The sequence below is a fragment of the Mobula hypostoma genome, chromosome 3 (assembly GCF_963921235.1).
Source record: "Mobula hypostoma chromosome 3, sMobHyp1.1, whole genome shotgun sequence".
Classification (NCBI taxonomy): domain Eukaryota; kingdom Metazoa; phylum Chordata; class Chondrichthyes; order Myliobatiformes; family Myliobatidae; genus Mobula; species Mobula hypostoma.
The window spans coordinates 140042029-140067334 of NC_086099.1; the positions used below are offsets into that span (position 1 = coordinate 140042029).

At 39.7% G+C, this 25306-nt stretch overlaps 1 protein-coding gene across 2 annotated transcripts in view; it reads left to right on the forward strand.

Annotated features, from left to right (window-relative positions):
* vwde (von Willebrand factor D and EGF domains) overlaps positions 1 to 25306 on the forward strand; it is a 239477-nt gene that overhangs the window by 189542 nt on the left and 24629 nt on the right. For both annotated transcript variants that reach the window (XM_063042310.1, XM_063042311.1), the window contains exons 22-27: positions 1586 to 2125; positions 4291 to 4386; positions 11299 to 11394; positions 13114 to 13209; positions 21706 to 21801; positions 24588 to 24683. In XM_063042310.1, coding sequence (XP_062898380.1) covers positions 1586 to 2125; positions 4291 to 4386; positions 11299 to 11394; positions 13114 to 13209; positions 21706 to 21801; positions 24588 to 24683 — 1020 coding nt within the window. The remainder of the gene's footprint in view (positions 1 to 1585; positions 2126 to 4290; positions 4387 to 11298; positions 11395 to 13113; positions 13210 to 21705; positions 21802 to 24587; positions 24684 to 25306) is intronic.

Here is a 25306-nt window from a genome sequence, read left to right on the forward strand (position 1 = left end):
CACATTGATGGGATTATTTTAAATCAGTTACACATTTTAATTTCAATTGTACAGTCACGAGTTTATTTGCAAGGTAACTGAAGCACTCAATATTTTTCTTTGATTGGTTGCATTTCTACTTAGATCAATACAGATTGAAAATTCACAGTCCATTATTTCAAATAGTTGCATCAAAGATTTCATTGTGGGGTTCAGTTAATTTCAGAAACAATAGAGTCTGATCATTTTGTAAATATTTCATGGTATTCGTTAGCAAATGGATACGATATATTCCATGAGCTATTCAATGAAATAAAAGAATTATAGCAGGAAGATGTAGAGCAATATGATGCATATAGCTATGGAAAATAGATGTTTTTGACAGAGAAATCTGTTTGCAGACCATTTTCAGGGATGAGATTTTTACACATCTTGGGGACGTCTGTACCGATGTAAAGGCTTATATGCACACGCCACCGTGGAATTAACAGTATAGCTTTAATCAGAATGAGATGAGAATCAAAGATGCTATAATAAAAAACATTAGCAGTTGCAATCCAATCATTAATTTTGTTCAACCTTCATTTCTATACATCATCAAGTTTGTTCTGCAATAACGGCCATCTTTGACCTGTCTCATGCTGCCAAAGCATTTTGTTGTTTTTAACACACTTAATAATTGCATTCCATAGCTTAATAATCTGTGTAGTTGGAGTTAAGTAAATTTTCCCTCCTGATCTTGTTGAAGATGAAACCTTTCCCAGTTACTTTCAAGGCTATCCACAACAATTCACTTGTTCATACGCTGCTTGGTGTGAGTCGTGTTAGAATATTAGAGACCAAAATATTGTGGCCATTGATCTGTGGCTGTTCTGAGATGTACATAAAGTAGGCCTTCCTGAGATTCAAAACAGAGGAGTGGCCTGCAGATTCAAGGAAAATGGAGCTTTTCTTTGTTAAAACTTGGACTGCCAGACTTGCATACTCCAAGTTTTGAAATAATTATTGCAGGTATATGTAGAGAGATTCAATTTGGCTAGCTATAGAAAACAAACATCTCTAAGTTGCCAAGAAATTAGCTTGCAGAAGATTCTCATGAACAGCACAACTGTGTGACCTGGAGACAGCCTGTACCAAAATTTGTGCTCAGCTACACACAATGCCATGAAACTGAGATTATATCCTGAATGGAGAATTTAATCAAAGATGCTAAAGTAAGGAGATTGTCATTTTGTCATGCACCAAGCAATATAATAGGAGCTTTATTTAACACTTACCTTCTATTCATCCTTAAATGAGTCAATGCTAAACTGGAGATGTTATCCTGATATTTCCTACCTTCAGTCAATAGCAAGGAATTAGCAGGGCTTTCCAACTTCATGGGAAAAGACGCATCAGAAATGTGGTGCTGGAGTTCTGTAGCCCATAAAAAGGAGACCCTTGCTATCACAAACTAATGAGCTTGGGATTTAAAGCCACCCAATAATGCAATTTTAGCCCATGCTCAAGTTTCTTGGAAGCTTTACATGCTTTTTAAAATTTTAAGTAATAGTCATATTTACTGAAAAAGTCTGAAAAAAATTATTAACAAAATTATGTTTTGTAGGTTCTCAAAGGCCCAGAGTTACCATAACAACTGCAGGAGTCACTTTCACAACCGCTATACCCAGTGTAACAGCAACTACTTTCAAGAAGGCACATTTTCATCATTGGACAACTGCCTATCATGGGTCAACAGATCATCCCATGATCTCATCTGTTGAATTTACACTTGGAAAACCTTCAGCTGAACAAAATTGGTCTCCTATGTTCTTAGAAAATAATGATGGGTACAGAGAGAGCAGCACAGCAGAAGTGACAAATGGTAATGCAGAACCCTATAGCATGAAAGGAGAAATGAGTATTTCAAAAACAATTGATCTAACATTGACTGAGAGAAGGCCCTTAATAAAGTCACATCCTCCCTTTGTGACTACAACTTCAGAAAGCCTTTTCACAGAGGATGAGCTGATGCCCGAGCCACAGATTGTTACATGTGCAGATTCACCATGTTTTTCAGGGGTTCCTTGTGAACCAACTCTCTATGGAAGCTTCAAATGTGGACGGTGCCCTTTTGGCTATTTTGGTGATGGAATCACTTGCAAAGGTATGGTGTCATATCATTCTTGTTATAATAACATCTGTTCGTGCCCATAAATTTTCAATTTCTTAAATATCTGGGGGAAAATTAAGGTGCACATTGCCCTTAACCAACCGAAAGGAAGTAAGTTAATAATAGTCTGCAAAAAACAATTTTTTAACAATACACTGGATTCCAGATAATTGGGCCATTGGTTAATCAGTGCAGCTGCTTATTTGGGACAACTCTTAAAGAACAAAAACAAATCAAGAAAATTGCTAGGATTCTCTTAGCTTATTTGGGACACCGTAACACTTAACTGCGACAGGAAGCTCTATGAAAAGGCTCTAACTAGCATCAGTCATGCGCACTTGTGTGACCATGAGATGCTGCACTGTGCTTAGAGCAAACAGTTTTTAAATAGTGCCAGTCACACGCGTTTGTGTTCAAAAAGCAGTGATCTTTGTCACTGATATTTGGTGAGAAAGAAGCAGTAAGATAATAAGACAGTAAGACAAAACATTTTGCTCACTGCAATTTCCCAATATTGAGGCTTGGAGATGCCAGAAATAGCCAGGAGTGAAAATGAAACAATTTCACTACATTAACAAGTTAGGAGCTATGAAGAATTTGGAAGCATCGACAGTCATCTTCAATGTTGCCTTTGGTCCATGGCTCTAGGTAGCTATTTGCATGCAACAGCGGCCACACCCTGGTACAACACTTCGACAGGCACACTAAGCCAGGTGAGGGGTAGCTGGTAGGTCTCATACCCCAGTAAGATAGGGACATGCCTCTCCCAGCATGTGAAGTCAACTCCGGCTGACTGGGCAGATGATGTCTATATGGTGATTCACCAGACAGGAAAGCAGTTCTGCAACGCTCAATGGAGCACAAAGAGATTGACGAGGCACAGAAGAAATCTTGGTCATCTACTGCAACTAGGGATGACCCTAGTTCTGACATTTACTTGTACCACTGAACCTGGTCTTCTGAGGTCAAGAGAGTGGAACTACTCCTGTGCCACGGCTGCTTCACTTTAAGAACTCTCCTGCACAGATTTCCTGTCATTGTCAGATACAGTGGACAACCACCAGTAGCATTGGTCATGTCTGTATTTCATTTAAATACATAATTTGTTACTATTTCCATGAGACTTTGGCTAATTGAGGTAGCCACTTAATTGGACAAAATGTACTGATCTCAATGTGTCGCAATTAACAGGAATCTGCTGTATTGGCAAACATCCTTTTTTTGACACATTTAATTATAATTTCAATTTCTTGCAATGAAAGTTAAATCTTTCTATGGGGGACTGAGGGAAGAAGATTTTGGAGAAAGAATTTGAGAGAGTGATCTCCCTCCTTAGAAATAAGGAGCTTGCAGTGGCAAAGAACGATATGCAGATTAATCACTTGGGAATCTCCTTGCTCCTCATGTAGATTTCCCTTCAACGTACTGTGTGGTGTTCTTCTACATTTATCTGAGAGATTTGGTGACCTTTCATCTTTAAGCAATTACTGACCATTTGATGCATTCATGTACACTCTAAAATGTACCTAGTTCCATTGATTCAGTAGAGCTGAATTTCAAGAGCATATTTGCATGAGTTTCTGATTTGTGTAGCTAGCAGGTCAGAAACTGAAAGGTAAAGAATCTGATGGGAGTTATATACCAGCCTTCCAACAGTAGTCAGTATGTGGGGTACAAATTACAATGAGAGATAGAAATGGCGTGAAAAAAAAGCAATGCAGTGGAGTTTCAATACACAGACAGATACTCTCACCTCTCTTTTACTCTTCATATACTGTATCTGAAAAAGTCTTTTGGTGTCCTCTTTTATATTATGGGCTTGCTTGCCTCTTTTTCTCTCATTGCTTTTTCAGTTGCCATCTGGTGGTTTTCAAAAGCTTTCCAATAGTCTAGCTTCTGACAAATTTAGTGAGAGACATGTATTACTATAAATTACAAAAACTAAATTGTGCAGAAGAAAAAAAGAGAATTCAAGGTAGTGTTATGGGTGCACGGACTGTTCAGAAATCTGATGACAAAAGGGAGGGTTAGTCTTAGGTGTCTTGTATATCCTCCCAGAAGTCAAGAATAGTTTTTAGTCTCTCAGATTCTAAGTCTTTAACAATGATGATGATGTAATTCAAATTGGATGACCGTAATAAGTTGTTTTGTTTTCATAGCAATGTGCAGATATCCATGTGGTAGGAATATGGAATGTTCTGCACCAAATACTTGCCGCTGTAAGCTTGGATACACTGGATACAACTGTCAGACTGGTAAGTGTGAACTCAATGTATAGATAACATAATGACCGATCTTAACTACTTTTGCTACTTTTTAATATGGATTGCATTTCTTTTTTTTAGCAAAAAATAGATTTGGATGTACAAAGCTGAATCATACATTAAAATAATCATGAGGAAGAATTTTACCCTATAGATGTTATTATATCTCTTAATAAAATGATGACATGCTGATAAGTATATATTTCAAATATTTGACAGTTGACTTTTTAAGTAAAATATTTCAATCCAAACTGCAGAGGCTGAAAAACGGAAATAAAGACATAAAATGCAGGAAACACTCAGCAAGTCAACCAGCATCCATAGAGAAATAAACAATTTGTTTTATGTTGAGGGCTTTTTGTCAGAACTCTGATGCAAGATCATTGAAAATTTTAATCTGTTTTTAAAATCTAGAACTGGAGAAATGTTATCAGTAGCTGTTAGAACAGTTAGATCAGCATAAAGGATTCTTCTCTTTCTACAAATTCAAGATTGTTTATTTTCATTCTTCAGTACATGAGCAAAAAGAAGAATGAAATAATTGTTACTCCGGAACCAATGCAGCATTTAAAAAAATAAACATAAAAACTTAATAAATATAAAAGCAAACCTATAAAACATAATGTACAAATAACTGTTGAGTTACCTGTAAATGTTGCCGAATCTGCTGCTTTCAGAATTTTCATTTTAATCAATGTGTAGCTTAACTGTGATGTTTTCAGTTAGAGCCAGTGAGATAAAAGAATGAAAACTAAAATATACAAGCTATCCTTTGTGGACAATTTTGCTGGTTTATTAAGTATTTTATATACAGTATTTCTTTAAGGAGAATAAGATACTGAAGGTACCAGAGTTATAAAATCTATTTCATAATGGATCCTACAGCAAACATCATTCTGCCCCAGCACTAAGCAACCCAAGAGTATCAGTGGGTCACCAGCATTCTTGTCAGGTAGTCAATTACCTCAGTTCAAAGCTGCATATCCTGCAGGAAGTAACTTATCTCTCTTATTTTCCAATCTCTTCCACCATCTACAAAGCACAAATCAGGGGCATAATGCCTGCATTACAGGACTTTGCATACTTAAGGAGTTTGACATATACCAGGAGAAAGTAGCTTCTTCATTAGCACCCCATTCACCACCCTAACCATTTATTCCCTCCACCATTACTGCGACTGAAGTACACAACATCTATGTAGCATGTGGCAGTTATATCACAGCTATTCTAACAGCATCTCTGAAAAAAATAAAAGCAGATGCAACCTGTGCCATGGGAATGCACCTGCAATTTCCCAAACAGTCTCTACACCATCTTGCCTTTGAAATATTATCAGTGTTCTTTCATCACTAGTGGGTTTAAATTCTGGAAAACCCTGTTCTCCTAAACACTCTCAAACTCTATTAGAAATTATCAATACATAGTAACTATGAATGAATAAATGAAGTAATGATCAAATCTATTCCTCCCCATCTCCTCCTATTGAAATATGTGTGTGGCAATGTAATTAGCATAGTGAAACATCCAAAGATATCGTCAAAAGATACTATACCTACTCACAATAGATTCCCAGAGGAGTTTGATATTTTCAAATGACATGCAGATCTGTGGAGTTGCTGACAGTGTTGAAGGATAGTCTTAAACTGTGATATGAATCCAATGTGTTGGTATTTTGGGATGAGCCTAGGTCATGCACCATGAATAGCATGGTGCTGAGAAATACTGAGGAACAGAGAGACCTTGGTGCACACGTCCAAAGATCCTTGAAGGTGGCAACACAGTAAGTAATGTGGTTGAAGAGATGTATGGGATGAGGACTTCATTAGTCAGGGAACTGAATACAAAAGCAGGGACAATATGCTACGACTTTATAAGTGTGTTGGTCATACCTCAGCTAGAGTACTATAGTTCTAGTTGGCACACTATAGGAAAGATGTGATTGTGATGATGCAGAAGAGTTTCACTAGAGTGTTGCCTGGGATGGAAAATTTATGAGAAGAGATTAGAAAGGCTAGATCTGTTTTCCCCAGAAAGGAGGTGATTAAAAGGGTACATGAGTGAGGCATACAAAATCATGAAGAATATAGATAGAGTAGACTGCAGAAATTTTCCCTCTAATTGGACATGAGTAAACCAAAAGACAACTGTTTAGATTAAGGAATAAAAGAATAAGAAGGGATCTGAAGGAGGCCTTTTTCTCCCAGAGTGGTGAGTACTTGGAACATATGCTGGAGGGAGTGATGGAAGCAGAGTCACTGACAGCATTTAAAAGGTGTCTAGACAAGTTCTTAAATCACCTCTTCATAGAAGACTATGGCCTTAGGGCTGGAAGACAAGATTAAAGGATAAGTACTCACTAGTTTGTATGGACATGTGGACGTCCTGAGAAAACATATTAAGGAACTGGAGCTACAGCTCAATGACCTTCGACTCGTAGGGGAGAATGAGGAGGTGATAGACAGGATCTACAAGGAGATGGTCACCCCAAGGTTTCAGGAGACAGGTAACTGAGTGACTGTCAGGAGTAGGAAGGGAAATGCACAGCCAGTGCACAGTACACCACTGGGTGACTACAGGACTAAAGGTGTTATATTTTAATGTGCACAGTATTCAGAATAAGGTTGATGAACTTGTAGCACAGTTACAGATTTGCAAGTATGACATTGAAGGCATCACTGAATCATGGCAGAAAGAAGATTATAGCTAGGAGCTTGAAGTTCTAGGATACACATTGTATCAAAAAGGTAAGCAGGAAGCCAGAGGGGGTAGCATGGCTCTGTTGGTAAAAACTGGAATTAAATAATTAGAAAGAGGTGTCATAGGGTCAGAAGTTGTTTTGAATCATTCTGGATTGAGCTAAGGAACTGCAAGGGTAAAAAGACCCAGATGGGAATTATATACAGACTCCCAAATAATAGCTGGATGTGGTCTACGAGTTACAATGAAAGGTAGAAAATGTATGCCAAAAGGACAATGTTACAACAGTCATGAGGGATTTCAATATGCAGGTAGACTGGTGAAAATCAGGTTGGTGTGGGATTAAGTCACCTGGAAAAGATGGTGTACACCCCAGGGTTCTGAAATTGGTGGCTGAGGAGATTGTGGAGGCATTAGTAATGATCTTCGAAGAATCACTAGATTCTAGAATGGTTCTGGAAGAATAGAAAATTGCAAATGACACTCCAGTCTTCAAGAAGGGGGAGAGGCAGAAGAAAGGAAGTTGTGGGACAGTTACTATGACTTTAGAGGTTGGGAAGATGTTGGGGTTGATTGTTAAGGATGTAGTTTTGGGGTACTTGGAGGTCAAGATATGCCATAGTCAGCAAGGTTTCCTCAAGGGAAAACCTTGTCTGACAAACCTGTTGGAATTCTTTGAAGAAATAGCAAGCATGATAGACAAAGGAGATTCTGTTGATGTTGTGTACTTGGATTTTCAGAAGACCTTTGAGTGTGCCACACACGAGGCTGTTTAACATGCTATGGGTCTGTGGTATTACAGGAAAGATTCTAGCATGGATAAAGCAGTGGCTGATTGGCAGGAAGCAAAGTCGAAATAAAGGGAGCCTTTTCTGTCTGGCTGCCAGTGACTAGTGGTGTTCCACAGGTGTCTGTGTTGGGACCGATTCTTATTATGTTATATGCCAATGATTTGGATGATGGAATTGATGGCTTTGTTGCAAAGTTTGCAGGTGATATGGTAGGTGGAGGGGCTGATAATTTTGAGGAAATAGGCTACTTGAACAGATTGGGAGAATGGGCTAAGAAGAGGCAGATAGAGGAAGTGCATGTGCATGCTCTTTGGTAGAAGAAATGAAAGGGTTGACTATTTTCTAAATGGAGAGAAAATACAAAAAATCAAAGGGACTTCAAAATCTTTGTGCAGGATTCCCCTGTTGTTTGCAGGTTGAGTCTGTAGTGAGGAAGGCAAGTGTAATGTTAGCATTCATTTCAAGAGGACGAGAATACAGAAGCAAGGATGTCATTTTGAAACTTTATAGAGCACTGGTGAGACCTCCCTTGGAGTATTGTGAGCAGTTTGGGCCCCTTATCTTAGAAGGGATGTGCTAAAACTGGAGAGGGTTCGAAGGAGGTTCATGAAGATGTTTCCAGGTTTGAGCAGCTTGTCATATGAAGAGCATTTGATCGCTCTGGGCCTGTATTCACTGGAATTCAGAAGAATGAAGAGTGACCTAATTGAAACCTATCGAATGCTGAAAGGCCTTGATACAGTGAATGTAAAGAGGATGTTTCCTTTAGTGGGAGAGTCTAAGACCAGAGGATACAGAGGATTCAGAATCAAGGGATGTCCTTTTAGAATGGAGATGAGGAGAAATTTCCTTAGCCAGAGAGTAGTGAGTCTGTGGAATTTGTTGCCCTGGGCGGCTGTGGAGGTCATGTCTTTATGTTTAGGGCAAAAGTAGATAGATTCTTGAATGGTCAGGGCATGAAGGGATACAGGGTAGGCTGGAGACTGGGACTGAAAGGAAAAATAGATCAGCCATGATGAAATGGCAGAGCAGACTTGATGGGCCAAATTGCCTAATTCTGCTGCTATATCTTACAGTCTTATGGTCTATACAGCCTGTTTCAATGCTCTCTGAGGCCAAGGTTGTGTTTGATCTGTGCACAGGTACAAAAGAACTCTTGAGTTCTTTCAGCACTAATTTTACATATTGGTAGTTAGAGACCACAAAGGAGGAACCAGAAAAAGAAAAATCTACATTTAGAAGTCAGCTTTCAAATCCTCTTTGGAGAATTTACAAGCACTTTACCATAATGTACGTTTGTAGTGAAGACATCTATGCTAGACTATTGCTTATTGACTATAGCCCTGCCTTCAGTAGTATAATTCCAAACAAGCTCATCTCAAAATTCCTAAACTTGGGACTCAAATTTCCATTTGTAACTGGAACCTTGACTTCATGACCAAGAGACCACAATTGTTAAGGACAGGTAGTCCTTAACGATTCTGCCACAATTAATTCTCAGATTGGTGCCCCACAAAGCTGCCTCCTTGACCCCTTACTCTACTCTCTATGCAGTCATGACTGCCTGCACACACTTTGCTCCAAGTCTGCAGATGATACAAGGATAATGGGCTACATTTCAAATAATTATGAGTCAGAATACAGGAAGGAGATAGAGAGCCTAGTGACATAGTATCATTAAAAACAACATTCCCCTCAATGTCAGCAAAACAGAAAAGTTGGTCATTAACCTCAGAAGGGGGTGGGGGTGGTGTATAGGCTTATGTTTACATCAATGATGCTGAGGTCCAAAGGGTAGAGAGTTTCAAGTTCCTAGCCTATCCTGGTTCAAACACTTCAGAGTCACAGCCAGAAAAGCACCCCTGCACTTCTACTTCCCAGGAAGCTAAAGAAATTTACTATCTCCTCTTTGACCCTCATGATTTTTTATCATTTCAGCATAAAAAGCATCCTGTCTAGATGCATCACAGCTTGGCATGGTAACTGGTCTGCCCATGACTGCAGGAAATTGCAAGGAGTTGTGGATGCAGCTCAGCACAATATGAAAATCTCCCTCCATGGTCTTTGCCTGCACATCTCGCTGGCTTGGATAAATCAACCAGCATAATAAAATATCCCATCAACCCTGGACATTCTCTCAACTTCCCCTCCTCCCGTTGGACAGAAGATACAAAAGCCTGAAAGCATATACCATTTGGCTCAGGAACAGCTTCTACCCCACTCTTATAAGACAATTGAACCCTTTCCTAGGACAGTAAAATGGATTCTTAATCTCACAGTCTACCTCGTTTTGACCTTGATGTTGCTGTCCCCCTGCACTGCACTTTATCTGTCCAGTAACATTTCATTCTGCAGTCTGGTATTGTATTACCTTGTACTACCTCAATGTACTTTTGTTATGATCTGTATGGACAGATAGCAGCAGTTCATTTCCATCCAACAAGCTCCCACAAATTCTTTATACTTTATTGTCGCCAAACAATTGATACTAGAGCGTACAATCATCACAGCGATATTTGATTCTGCTCTTTGTGCTCCCTGGAGCACAAATTGATAGTAAATATTAAAAATTTAAATAATAAATCATAAATAGAAAATAGAAAAGGGAAAGTAAGGTAGTGCAAAAAAACCAAGAGGCAGGTCCGGATATTTGGAGGGTATGGCCCAGATCTGGGTCAGGATCCGTTCCGCAGTCTTATCACAGTTGGAAAGAAGCTGTTCCCAAATCTGGCCGTGTGAGTCTTCAAGCTCCTGAGCCTTCTCCCAGAGGGAAGAGGGACAAAAAGTGTGTTGGCTGGGTGGGTCATGTCCTTGAGTATCCTGGCAGCACTGCTCCAACAGCGTGCGGTGTAAAGTGAGTCCAAGGATGGAAGATTACCAGTGTGATAACAATCATATAAACTGTGATTTTCGAAATGTTGAGAGCTAAATATTGGTCAAGATAAAGGGATAAGTGCCCTAATCCTCTTCAAAATAGTGCTATGGGGTCTTTAGATTTCATCTGTGAAAGTAGCCAAAGTCTCATTTAATTTCTCATTTGAAAAGCAGGATAAGTATTGGTCAAGCTTCCTAGTTTCTGTCCACTTTAGAATAATCAATAGCTGGTTTTCACAAGCGTAAGCTACAAAAGAATTTAAAGTTGAGCTAGTATTACAATGGAAGTACAGAACGTGTGCTCATATTTTGTGGTGTTCATTCCTTCAAGGGCAATTTATGTGCGATTGTGGAAAATGAAGCCAATTAAGTCTGCCAAAATCTTAACTTGTTTGAGAGCAAATAACAGAGGATTACTTGCATGTAATTGCTCAGCATCTACTTAGACTGTAGTACTATTAAATTGGTTATTTTATTCTCACACATTACTTTGCTGATGGTACAACCAATATACAGTTTCTACAATTTTATTTTTCCAAAGCTATATGTCGGCCTGATTGTAAAAACCACGGAAAATGCCTGAAACCCAATGTTTGTTATTGCATGCCTGGATATGGAGGACCAACTTGTGATGAAGGTAAGTTAAGCTTCTCACTGCAAACCTGGGAGAAGCATACAGTATTGTGTTAATCACAGCTCACCTTTAGAATTTTGCATTGTAACATTCATGTTTCAATGTTACATGTGCAATGTCTGTAATCTTAAATCAAAGTTGGGTTTCCAGTAGTTTTTGCTTATTCCATTCCATGTCATTTTGGTACTTTTAAGCAAGGTATCCTTTCACTGAAGAATGGAATATACCTGGCTAGTAAACATTGCATTTCTATTATGTTCTCCCAATGTCTCTCCTTTAGTTAGAACTTGAGAGAAATGTGACCACCTCAATTTACAGCTGGCAGGTGCAGTTACTGGAGAGAAGGATGTAATTTGAGAGGGCGCACAGTTTGTTGCAGATGGTAAGGATGATGCCTTCAGTGTTTTTAACTGGAGGAAATTGTAATTCCAGCGAAGAATTAATATCAGACTAGCAGCCTAACAGGGAAAGTGCTATCATCAAAGGGCAGAATGTGAACGAAGACAAAATAAGAAGTTTGACTTTGGCAGATTAAGTGAAAGTTAATCTGAATATTGCCATAGCTTCAGAGTTTCTTGGGTTTATAGGTGATTTTTTTCCAGAATCAATGGAAAAAGCCATGTGTTCTTAATTATACTAAAACTGTTCAGCTGGTCTCCCTTTTGTGAAATGTTGTGTTATTTTTCTCTTCTAGTTTTGATGAATGAAGGAAATACACAATTATTCACATATTTTCCTGGTGGCAAAAAAGAGCTGTTAGTTTATTCCTAATTTATTCAAATATGATAGAATTTCTGATTTTGGGGATTATGGGGTCTTATGTGAAAGGTTACTTTTGTTCGAACAATCTCTTGATTGTACCCTTTACAGTTGTGTTCGACAATACTGTGCAGTGAATAATTTATAGATTATTAACATAAAAGCAATATAATAAAATAATTGAAAACACCATAAATAAAATACTGCAACCTAGCAATAAGAAAGCAAATCAAGTAATTCTTTGTGTTGCCTGAAACAGTATATTCATTACCAGTGTAACACTAAATTACACTAAGATTCATGGATTGATTTCCTGTCCATACAGAGTGGGTCTCATTTAAGAAGCTGTTGATTAGTGGTATAAAGATGATGTAAATCAGCCAGTTCCTGATTGTTACCTAGGATATCCATTAACAAAATGTGTTTGATACTTAATGAGAATAAAATATAAAGTTTGATGTGTTGTCCTCCATGAAGAAAATAACCAGCCAAAATGAATTGAATATTTAGACAAGAAACTGCAGATGCTGGAATCTAGAAAAAAAAGCAAACTGCTGGAAGAACTCACTGGGTAAGGCAAAATCTGTGGAGGCAAAGGGGTAATTTATGCTTCAAATCGAAATCCTGCATCAAACCCTGTATCAGTGCCTTATTGAAGAAGCCTTTAGTTAACATAGAGAAGAAATATTTGCATCTAGCTGTACAACAGTGAGTGATAGGGATGTTATTGCTTCTGTCCATGATTCATCTTGAAACCTAAACTTGCATCTGTTATGTATTTGGAGGAAGTCATATTATGCTGTACCTGGGAACTTCACAATGAAAGAAAATTGTAAGCAACCCCCACCTGTCATATGTTTAAATTGCATTTAGAATTTGATGCGATTGAAGAAAGATAAACAGTATCTTAAGGTTGATTCAGAACATAGTTCACATACTATGCAATGTGTTTTTTGATTGTAGCTTATTGTGAACCAGCATGCCAACATGGAGGAATATGTATGGTTAGAAATCGTTGCACCTGTCCATATGGCTTTGTTGGACCACGATGTGAAACAAGTAAGAGGCTTTTACTGCAATTTTAATATGTCTGATTTTTTTTGCTATTGTAATCTATAGCATTTGTAGATAAAATAGTAAAAATATTATTTAGTTAAAAGTAAGTATAAAAGTTTATTGATGATAATAACATGGTTCATGGTTTCAAATAAATATTCTCCATATGCAGAGAGGTCCAGATTCTGAAACTGAGTTGAAAAATGAAATGATCAATTCTTCGTCAACAAATAAAAAATGATAGGACTGGAGAAGAGGGACAAAAATAGTCATTTTGATCTACAGAATAAAATATGAGGAGAAAAACTTAGTACACCAGTAAACAGGTCACTGAAATCAACCACAAAGTGACAGCTCTTGTAAATGCTACGTTTCTGTGATGCTGCTGTATGCAAATTTTTCATTGCACCTGTGATGCACATACTCGCGCATATGAAATTAAACTCAACTTTGGGTTGTAAATAAAGTAATTTGAATCCTGTGTACTGTATTGAATAGAAAATACATTACTAGATATAAAACTAAGTTGAAATAAGGATGTTCTGTATCCATTTTGGAGTGTGCTGTTCATTTCTAGTGAATGCATTACATAGAAATATATCACATGAACATAGCATTCACACCAACAACACCAGATACTGGTTTTAACACTCGAGTGGGAAGGACACCACAATGCAGGTAAGTGGGTTTCCTTTCAAACAGCTGGCTTCAGATTCTTTATGCTACAAAGAGAAATTACAGGAAAAAAACAGGTGGGTACCTCAGACTGCTGAAGCAAAAGGTTAAATCTATCAGTGAACACTCCAGCCTGGTGATTAGCACAGGTCTTCAGTACTTGGCCAGGTACCCTGTCTGGGTCAGATGCATATGAAAGTAAGCTCAACTTTGAGTTGTAAATGAAGAAATTAGAATCCTGCATAGTGTACTGAATAGAAAATACATTACTAGGTATGATACTAAGCTGAAATGGGACTGTCCCAACACCCTGGCGCTATTTAAAAAAAAAGGTGAAGCATGAAGAACAGTTTGAAATATCTCTGAGAGCAACAACTGTAGGGCATGAGATGAGTTGTTCAGAGTAAGGTGAATAAATCTAATAAAAATGTTTTGACAGAGTGGTGATTGTTTAGAAAAGATGGTAATGGCTAATTAGGGAATTAAACTGGTAGTAGGTGAGGTAGTTTTATTCTTCTTTTGAACTCTGATTGTCTAAACAGCATGGATATTTCAGTCCTGTAAATTCCAATGTTGCTCTTTCATTTCAGAATTATTGATTTGGATAGGCCAGCCAGGGCGTTTTACATAACTATCTCCACATTTTGGGAAGGACTTCAACCAAAGCCAACCATAGTATGAGGGATTAGAGAATAGAAAAATTACAAGCACAATTTAAGATCCGGGAAAATAATTTTCCTGGTCTTTTCCACTGATCTCGAAACATCATTCTGGAAACAAGCTGTATGCACAAAATCAAATATACTCATGAGCAAATTTGTTGTCTTGTCAAAGTCATGCTTATTTCACTCATTCAAATGCCTTTGAGGAGACTCTTAAAAGGGTAAGATGTATTAAAATCCATTTAGAATTATTTAAATAGGAAATCTGTCATGACAACAATCTTTACCTCAGTGTCAGCTAAACAAAAGAGCGAATCATTGCACAATCTCCTGTTTGCATCAGTGGCGCTGAGGTCAAGAGAGATAAGAATATCAAGTTCCGGGGAGTGAACATCACCAAAAACCTATCCTGGTCCAACCACGTTGACGCCATGGCCAGGAAAGCTCACAAATTCCTCTACTTCCTCAGGAGGCTAAAGAAAGTTCCTGTCTCCTTTGACCCTCACCAATTTTTATCAATGCATGGTACCTGGATGCATCATAGTTTGGTATGGCAACTGCTTAGCTCATGACCACCAGAAGCTGCAGCATGTTGTGGATGCAGCTCAGTACGTTACCTAAACCAGCTTCCCCTCCATAGACTGTATCTACACTTCCCACCACCTCGATAAAGTAGCCAGCATAATCAACGATCCCACCTACCCCAGCCATTATCTCTACTCCCCCTTCTCTTCAGGCAGAAGATACAAAAGCCTGAAAGCACTACCACTGGGCTCATGAACAGCTTCTATTCCACTATTGAAGGTTCCCTCATGCAGAAAGATGGACTCTTGATTTCACAGTCTACCTTGTTGTGACCGTGCACCTCGCTGTCTACTGGCACTGCACTTTATTTGTTACTGTAATCCTTTTCTTTGCTCTCTGCTATTGTTTTACCTTGTACTACCTGAATGAGCTAGCGATCCTCAAAATCAGCAAACCACCCAGGTAGCCAGCAGTTACCCTTTAAGAAAACATGGCTGACGCACTGGGTTGCAGGTAAAACTGAAACGCAGGGTTGTGAGATTCCCACACCCTACCATCTCTCTGGCTAACGTACAGTCTATGGTAAAGAAAATTGAATGCTTCAGAGCAAGATTGCAGTACCAATGAAATATAGGTACTGAGGTGTACTTTGTTTCACAGAGACATGGCTCACCCCCAAAATTCCAGTCACAATGCTTCAGGCCAAGGGCTTCACCTTGGACTGGACAGCAGCATTAGGTAAAGGCAGTGATGTTTGCTTCATTGTGCTGCACAGACATGCTGGTTCTGCCTCAGTCTCACTTCCCTAACCTGGAATATCTTGTGGTCAAATGTCATCCATTCTATCTGCTGAGGAAATCTGGCACCGTCATTCTGGTTGCAGTGTTCGTTCCAACCCTGGTCAATGTCACTGGAGGAGCTGAGCACCGTGATCAGCAGTCATGAAACAACATACCCAGGTACATTCCCGATCATTGTGGGGACTTCAACCCAGCCAGCTTGAAGAAATCTCTGACAAACTATGACCAGCGTATCACCTGTGGAACCAAAGGAGCCAAAACACTTGACCACTATCAAGAATGCTTAGCATACCATCTCCGGCCCTCAGTTTGGCAAATCTAATCCTGGTGTATAGGTAAAAACTGAGGACTGCAGCATCAGTGGTCAGGACCGCAAAGGTATGGTCAAGGGAGACAGTGGAGCACTTACAGGACTGTTTTGAATCGATGGACTGGACCATATTCTGGGATGTGTCTTTGGTTCAGGTGCCTCCGACTTCATAAAGGCCTGTGTGTGCTTTTGGGAACATTCCGGGCGTACCTAAACCAGAATCTGTGGCTGAATCAGGAAATTCGCAGTTTGCTGAGGGATTCATGACTGGTGGTTCTGAACTTTACAACAGGTCCAGGTATGACCTAGGGAAGCTTATCTTAAGAGTTAAAAAAGCAATTCTGAGTGAAAATAGAGACGAAGTCAAATGCACATCGGCAATGGCGGGGTTTGCAGGCCATTACTTTCTATGACGCGAATCCTAACATCATAAAATGCTGTGATACTTCACTTCCCAAAGAACTGAATACCCTTTATGCACACCCCAAAAGGGATAATAAAAATTAAAGCTGTTCAAATCCCTACAGCATCTTGTAACCCTGCGGTATCTGTCCTAAAGGTTGATATCAGAACATCTTTCAGGAGAGTGAACCCTCACAAGGAGCCAGGCTGCAATGGTATATCTATTAGGGCACTGAAAACCTGGAATGTTCAAGGACATCTTCAATCTTTCACAGCTGCAGTCTGAGTTTTGGACAGTCGTCAAGGGGGCGTCAACCATACCAGTGGCTGAGAACAGCACGTGAGCAGCCTTAATGACAGCCTGGTAGCACTCATATCTACTATGATGAAGTGCTTTGAGAGGTTGATGATGGTTAGAATGAACTTTTGTCTGAACAAGAACCTGGACACGCTGCAGATTGCCTTCCACCACGATAGATCTGCAGTGGATACATTCTCACTGGCTCTTCATTCAGCTTTGGGCCACATGGATAACAGCAATAGCCACGTCAGGCTGTTGTTTATTTTTTAATGGACTAGTGTTCAACACCATTATCCCCTCAGTACTAATGAAGAAGTTTCAAAAGCTGGGCCTTTGTTTCTCCCTCTGCAACTGAATCCTTGACTTCCTCATCGGAAGACCAAAGTCGGTGTGGATTGGAAATAACATCTCCTCACAAGCAGTCAGCACAGGTGCACGGCAAGGATGTGTAGTTAGCCCACTGCTCCACTCTCTCTACATCAGGGGTTCCCAACTCTTTTTATGCCATGGACTCCTACCAATAACCAAGAGGTCCGTGGACCCCAGATTGGGAACCCCTGCTCTACACCCATGACTGTGTGGCTAAATACAGATTAACTGCCATCTGTGTTTAGGAGGGTTAATGGCGCCCAACAGCGACTCCTTTGCTTGCATTTTCGGAAACAGCTTTAATTCCATCTTTAATATCTCTATTTTTCTCTTTCAGGGTTCTTTTGAAGACCCTGACCTGGAGTTGCATGCTGATGTGATTCTTTGTGGGAATGAGTCCCGCTCTCAGGGTTCCATAACTGGCCATTGTTTGGCATGCCAAAGGCTCAGCCTAAGAGTCTGGCTCGGATTCGGAAGCCTGGGATCTCGGGGCTCTGGAGATGGGCAGATCGAGGGTTGGTGTCACGATAGGAGACCCATATGTCGTTGGGGGAGTCAGGATATCTGCTGTGCGCCTGGAGACCCAAGATCTTTGTGATCTTCAGGCACAGTTCTCAAAAAAAGCGACATTATGGACTTTTAACATCATAAACCAGCAAGTTGTTTGCTATGTCTCCCGGCTTGCTGGGAAAATAGAGACACCTCTTTCTCCCTTATTAGGAGATGTGGTATATTAGTTACCGGGTGAAATGCGAAGTCTTTGGGATAACAGCAAGTCTGTGTCTCTGCTATTGCTTTGCTCATACTTGAGTGCTCGGTGGCGGTGCCAATGCTTTTTTTTGCTGGTGGGGGAGGGGGGATTGTTGCTCGCTGCTGCTTATGCACGGGAGGAGGGAGCTGGGGAGGACTTTTAGGGTTCTAACATTTAACTGTCGTTCATTCTTTGGGGGCACTCCTCTGTTTTTTGTGGATGTTTGCAAAGCAAAAGCATTTCAGGATGTATATTCTATGCATTTCTCTGACATTAAATTGTCCCTTTGAACCTTTGAAATTTGCCAATGACACAACTGTTGTTGGCAGAGTCTGAGGTGACGAGGCATACAGGAATGTGACAGTTCAGCTGATTTGAGTGGTTTCACAACGACAACCCTGCATTCAATATCCGTAAGACCAAGGAATTGATCCTGGACTAGGGGAAATCAGGAGTACCCATCAGTCCATATCAAGTCATCAAGGGATTAGCAGAGGACAGGATGAGCAGTTTCATGTTCCTGGGTGTCAATATCTCTAAAGATCTATCCAGGATCCAATATATTCATGGAATTACGCAGGCGGCACTCCAGGGGCTGTATTTATTTGGAGTTTGAGGAGATTTGGTAAGTCACCAAAGGCTCAAGTAAGTTTCTACAGATGTACCGTGAAGAGTATACTAACTGGTTGTATTACCATCTGCCTTCTAACTGGTTGCATTGCCAAGGCACAGGATCGGGGGAAAAAAAGCTGCAGAGTTTTAAACTCAGCCAGCTCCGTCATAGGCAGTAGCCTCCACACCGTCAAGGACATCTTCAAAACGTGCTGCCTCAAAAGGATGGCATCCATCATTAAGGACCCCCACTACCCAGGAAATGCCTTCTTTGCATTACTACCATCTGGAAGGAAGTTCAGGAGCCTGAAGGTATACTCAACGCTTTAGAAACAGCTGCTTCCCCTCCACCATCAGAGGTCCATGAAGAAGAGAAGATGGCAGCACGACGCAGTGCGCAGCAGCCACTCCAGAATGAATATCTGTAATCTGTCAAGTAGGATGCCATGCACAATCCTGATTTGATGGAGACGGATGTGAGAAGCACGGAGGAACACCTGGTGAAACTTCTGAAATGCCTGTTTTGCTGCCGCTGCTACTGTGCAATCCAGAATCTCCAGAGGATAAGGCCCCGAATCCTCGGCTTTGCCTGTTGCTTGGCGGCCGGGGCCAGGGTCGAAGTGCTCGGCAGAGATGGTGCTTGGTGTCGGAGGGCTGGTCGGAGGCTCGAAGTTTTCGAGCGGACTCAGAGTCGGCTGTGGTCGGGTGCTTCCAGGGTGCTGCATCGGCAAGTTTGCAGCGCTGGAGTTTCATGGCAGGGAGAGTTTTTCTTCCTTCTACCATCTGCATGGGGCTATCGGGACTTTAAGACTTTTTTTTACTGTGCCCATGGTCTGCTCTTCATCAAATTACGGTATTGCTTTGCACTGTTATAACTATATGTTATAATTATGTGGTTTTTGTCAGTTTTAGTCTTGGTCTGTCTTGTATTTCTGTGGTACTATACCAGAGGAACATTGTATCATTTCTTAATGCATGCATTACTAAATGACAATAAACGAAGATTGAGTGTCCTCATAATCTGAAATATCTCAGTATTTTTCAAACAAGAGAAAATGTGCAGATGCTGGAAATCCAAGCAACACACACAAAATGCTGGAGGAACTCAGCAGCCTGGCCTGCTAAAGGATCTCTGCCCTAAAACGTTCACGGTACTGGTTTCCATAGATGCTGCCTGACTTGTTGAGTTCCTCCAGCATTTTTTCTGTGTTGCTCACTATTTTGCTCTACTTTTTTTGTATTTATTATTGTGAATTATTGTTTTTTTATGTATTGCTCTGTATTGCTGCCACAAAACAACAAATTTTATGACATATGTCAATGATCAAATTTAAAAAAAACCTGATTCTGATAATGAATTGATGGGTATGCGTGGTGTGCTTTCACTTTACCTCAGTACACATGATAAAGGGGATGACTGCAGTCACTTGCCCATCCATTGAGTTGCTCCCACAACCAATGGTCTCACTTTAAGGACCTTTTATTTTATTATCTCATGTTCTTGTTATTTATTGCTATTGATTTATATTTGCATTTCCACAATTTGTTCTCTTCTGCACTCTAGTTGATCTTTTATTGATCCTGTTATAGTTACTATTATATAGATTTGCTGAGTATGCCCACAGGGTTATATATGGTGACATACATGTACTTTGATAATAAAACTTACTTTGTACTTTGAAATGCTGTATGACAGTAAATGATTCCTCATAATATTTTAAAACCATTTCCATTTAATTAAAATCGGGTTACTCACAGCTCCAGGTATTCAAAAAGCATATTTTTGTGATGGATCTACTTTCAGCTATATTTAATCAAACGATACTTGATGTCTGTCTTTACATTCAAGAAATATATTTTGATGGAAGGAGGGAAAAGGCTTATTTGCATTTCAAAAGGCGCTCTGTTTAGGCTAATGCATATAAGATCTGGTACTTATGACAACACAACAAAATTTGATTAGAATCTTGAAGCATAACACCAGCAAAATAGTGAAAATTTGAGCAGCTTATGCCAAAAGTTGATAATGTTTCAGGTCAATGACATTGCTTTAAAACTGGAAAAGTGTTAGAATTTAGAGATGGAAAAGAGTAAGCAGTCAACAATTCAGGCTGAGACCCTTCATGATGAAGGGTGTTGGCCTGAAACATTGACTATTTACTGCTTTCCATTGATGCTGCCTGGCCTGCTGAGTTCCTCCAGCATTTTGTGTGTGTGTTGCTTTGGATTTCCAGCATCTTCAGATTTTCTCATGTTTGAGAAATTAGATGAATGGGTTAAAGAGATCTAAAAGGTCAGTTGAGAGTTTGAATGATTCACATGGAGAAGCCATATTGAAGCTGGTTAACACCAGAATATGTGTTTGAGAGACGTGAAAATAGGAAGAGACAAATGAAATCTAAAATTACCGAAAGTGAATGGTTGCAATTTAAAACAAGGTATATATTGGAAGTGTGAGATACAAGACTGCAGCATATAATTTTCAGATTTTTATAATTTAATTGTTTTGTCTGGAATATTAAACCATGTTCCATCTGAAGATGTGCAGTTCTGTTGCTTCTTGAGCTTAAGTCTGAGCTTGTTGGAATTTGTGTAGTAGGCTAAAGGCAGTGGGCAGAGAGGAAGGAGAATGTAGAAATAAAATGCCATGAAACTAAAAGTTTGGACTGACCAATGTGAACTTTAACAAAGGTTTTCATCCAAGGGATTATCTAATATAGGTGTACTTTTCCCTATGTGAAAGAGCACACATTATGAGCAATCTATTAGAAGTGAATTCCAGCTTCATCCTAGAAAGTGTTGCTTTCTCAAAGGGAGATTGTAAATGTGCAGTTCCAACCATTCCTTCTATAATCATAGCATGAAAATAACTAATAGTGCGCATCTAAAGTACTTTCCACCATAGTTTTGTCTTTTAAAGAGGGATTTTTATGCTGATTTAATATTCATTTTTGACCAAGAAAAGATGGTTAAGAAGAGTTTTAATTATTGGAACTCATGCACAGTATGAATGGTTATTAAAGTCTGCAGCATTTAGAGAAAATTTGTTTTTCATGAGATGTAACTTACTGATGGACTATTTGTGTCTGCAGTTGTTTGCAACAGACATTGTGAAAATGGAGGTGAATGCATCTCTCCAGATGTCTGCCAGTGCAGATCAGGCTGGAATGGTCCCACATGTAATACGGGTAAGATATAGTGTTATTAGTTCCATTAATGTTTCCCAATTTGCATCTCATTTTGTTTCCAGTTATATTTCCCAAACGTTCCAGTGCTTTTCAGCTGATGATATGCATGGATCCAGCTGTACTCTATTTGCACAACCGTCTACTTAAGACAGAAACAAATGGAACTAACCATAGAATTACAAACTTGATTCTGATAAATGGATCTATATTACAGTTTGAGTGCTGTAAGCTTGAAAGTTCACTTAAACCAGACCTTTCATTAATTGGTGGGATACATTCAGCACAATCACCTACAAAGTGCTGAATGATTTTCTCCTGAAGTTTCATGAATTTTCAACTATATAAATTAGAAATTTAATCAGTTTAGTCTTATATTAATATGAACAAAAATATAGAGTAAAAGAAAGGCAAGAATGGATATTGGTCAGCTGGAAAATGATGCTGGAGAAGTAATGGGCACAAAGGAATAGTGGATGAACTGAATAACTATTTTACTTCAGTCTTCACTATACAACAACAACATGCCAGAAATAATTCAACAGAGCTGGGTTGTGTGTGTATGGTTGGCGGGAGGGGCGGGGGGGGGCAGTGGTGGTACAGGGGAGGGAGTGCAACAGTGAGGAGTGTAGTCATAATTACTAAGGAGTAGGTGCATGGGAAGCTGAAATGTCTGAAGGTAGATAAGGTCTGGATTAGGTGGACTGCAGCCAGGGTTCTGAAATAAGTATCTGAAGAGATTGTGGAGGCAATAGTAATGATTTTTCAAGAATTAGTAAGTTTTGAAATAGTTCCTGAGAAATACAATATCACAAATTTCCGCTCTACTCTTTGAGGGTGTACTGTGGAGACAAAAGCCAGGAAATTATAGATCAGTCAGCCTGATTTCAGTGGCTGGCATGATGTTAGGAGTCTATTATTGAGGCACGTGATAAAGTAGGCTGAATTCAGCATAGTTTCCCTGAGGGGAAATCTTGCCTGACAAATCAGTTGGAGTTCTTTGAGGAACTAACAGGTAGGATAGACAAAAGAAAGTCAGTGGACTTTATTTCTTTGGATCTTCAGAAGTGGACCAAGTTTTGACAAAGTACTACATATGATCTTGCAAGGTAAATGTCCAGAGTATTACAGGGAAGTACTAGCATGAATAGAAGATTGGCTGACTGTAAGAAGGCAAAGGGCTGGAGTAAAGGGGGCCTTTCTGGTTGGCTGCTGATGACTAATGGTGTTACGTAAGGGTTGATTTTAGGTCCGCTACTTTTCACATTATATGTCAATGATCTGGCTGACTGAATTGATAGCTTTCTAGCCAGGTTTGTGGATGAAACAAAAATAGTTGAAGGGGCAGGTAGTGTTAAGGGAGCAAGGAGTCTGCGGAGCAACTTGGATCAAGTAGGAGAATGGGTAAAGAAGTGGCAGATGGGATAGTATGGGGAAGTGTATAGTTATGCAAGTGGTAGAAAGAATAAAGGAGTAGACTATTTTCTAAATGGGCAGTGTATTTAGAAATTGGAGGTGCAGAGAGACTTGGAAGTCATAGTGCAGGAATCCCTTTAGTTTAGCTTGCAGGTTGAGTTGATAGTAAAGAAACAAATACAATGTTAGGATTCATTTTGAGAGGACTAAAATATAAAAAGATGTAATGCTGAGGCCTTACATCATTGCATTTGGAGTATTTTGATCAGTTTTGGGCCTCATATTTAAGAAAGGATGTGCTGCCATTGCAGAGTTTGCGAGGAGGTCCATGAGAATGATATCGGGAATAAAATGGTTGACGTATGAGGAGTGCTTGATTATTCTGGGCTTGTATTCACTGGAGTTAAAAAAAAAAGAGGGGTAATCTCATTGTACCCGAGCCAATATTGAAAGGCCTGGATAGAAGAGGATGGGAGAGTGAAAACCAAAGGGCACAGCCTCAGAATAGAAGGATATCCCTTTAGAACAGAGATTAGGAGTTATTTCTTTAGCTAGAATGTGTGAATCTGGGGAATTTATCGCCACAGATGGCTGTGAAGTCCAAGTTCTTGGGTACATTTAAAGCAAATATTGAAAGGTTCTTAATTAATAAGCTCATCGAAGGTTACGGGGAGAAGGAAGGAGAATTGAGTTGAGGGAGGTCATAATTCAGCCACGATGGAATGATTGGCGGAGCTGATTCCATGAGCTGCAAAATAATCAGTTATGATCAAATGGGCGAGAAGACTCAATAGGCCAAATAGCCAAATTCTGCTCCGATGTGTTGTGGTCTCATGCTTTACTATTAAAGGCTATGTATAGCTATGGAGACAGCTTTTGCTCAAATTATTCCCAATAATGGAAAATCCTTCAGATCTTTCAGCTCTCTAAGTACCTTCTCCTTTAGTAGAAGTGACTATACTCACTTCTGCCCCACCATCATCTCTGTGAATTTCTGGAATATTTTTCTTGGGCAGTGAAGACTGATGCAAAATACCTATTTGCCTGCCATTTCTTTGTTCCCCATTACTCTCCAGCGTTATTTTTCACCGGTCTGATGTCCACTATTGTCTCTCTTTTACTCTCTGTATAGTCACAGAAAGCAGGAAGTATGAATAAAAAAAAGGTCTAGTGCATTACTTTATTGAAAGTATCATGAAATCCATACAATCATCATTGGTGTGAAATCAGAAGTCCAGTATACTTACTAATCATATCCTTTAACTTCAAGCACCATGAAAAATTAATGTGTATATTTTGATACTGCCATCACCATTTTATCTTATCATGATTTTATCTTTTCCCTGCCTGCCTCTCTCTTTGAATTTCAAAAGCTGTTTGCAGTCCCGTTTGCCTCAATGGTGGAACATGTATCAAACCCAACAACTGCATGTGTCCACATGGATTTTTTGGATCACAGTGCCAAAATGGTAATGTTTTAAAAACTCATTACTCATTCTGTATATTGATATTAAAGCATGATTTATAAAGCTACCGTAACCCTCTCACCAGGCTTGTATACAAACTTGTCTCGTTAGCTACTCCGCTAAAAGCCATGGGACACAGAGGTGCAAAGGCCACCTTTCATAAACTATATCTGTGTAGCGTCGGTGTGATTTGGGGTTCAACTAAACAGGGACGTCGTGATGTTCTGATTAAGGAAACCTCAGTTTGAGTGAATGCTGTGTAAATATACCCACACACAATTATCAGTCAGCAAGAAGTAACAGATCGTACACTGCATACAATTATAAAGAATGTATATTTACCAATTTCAGCTTTTCCAAGCAGTTATTAAAAGAAAGAAAAGAATGGAAAAAAAGGACCCATTACAGTTAGACCAGTCTAAATGTACCAATGACCATTGCAGCACATCTCACGGTGCCAAGCTCACAAGCTGTGCGAAAGCACCTGTCACAGTCCGAGCTTCCACTGAAGTCAATCTCGAATAATCTCTCTCTCTCACCCTCCCCCCTCCCCCTCCCCCCTCCCCCTCTCCCCCCTCTCTCCCCTCCCCCCTCCCCCCTCCCCCCCTCTCCCCCCTTCCCCCTCT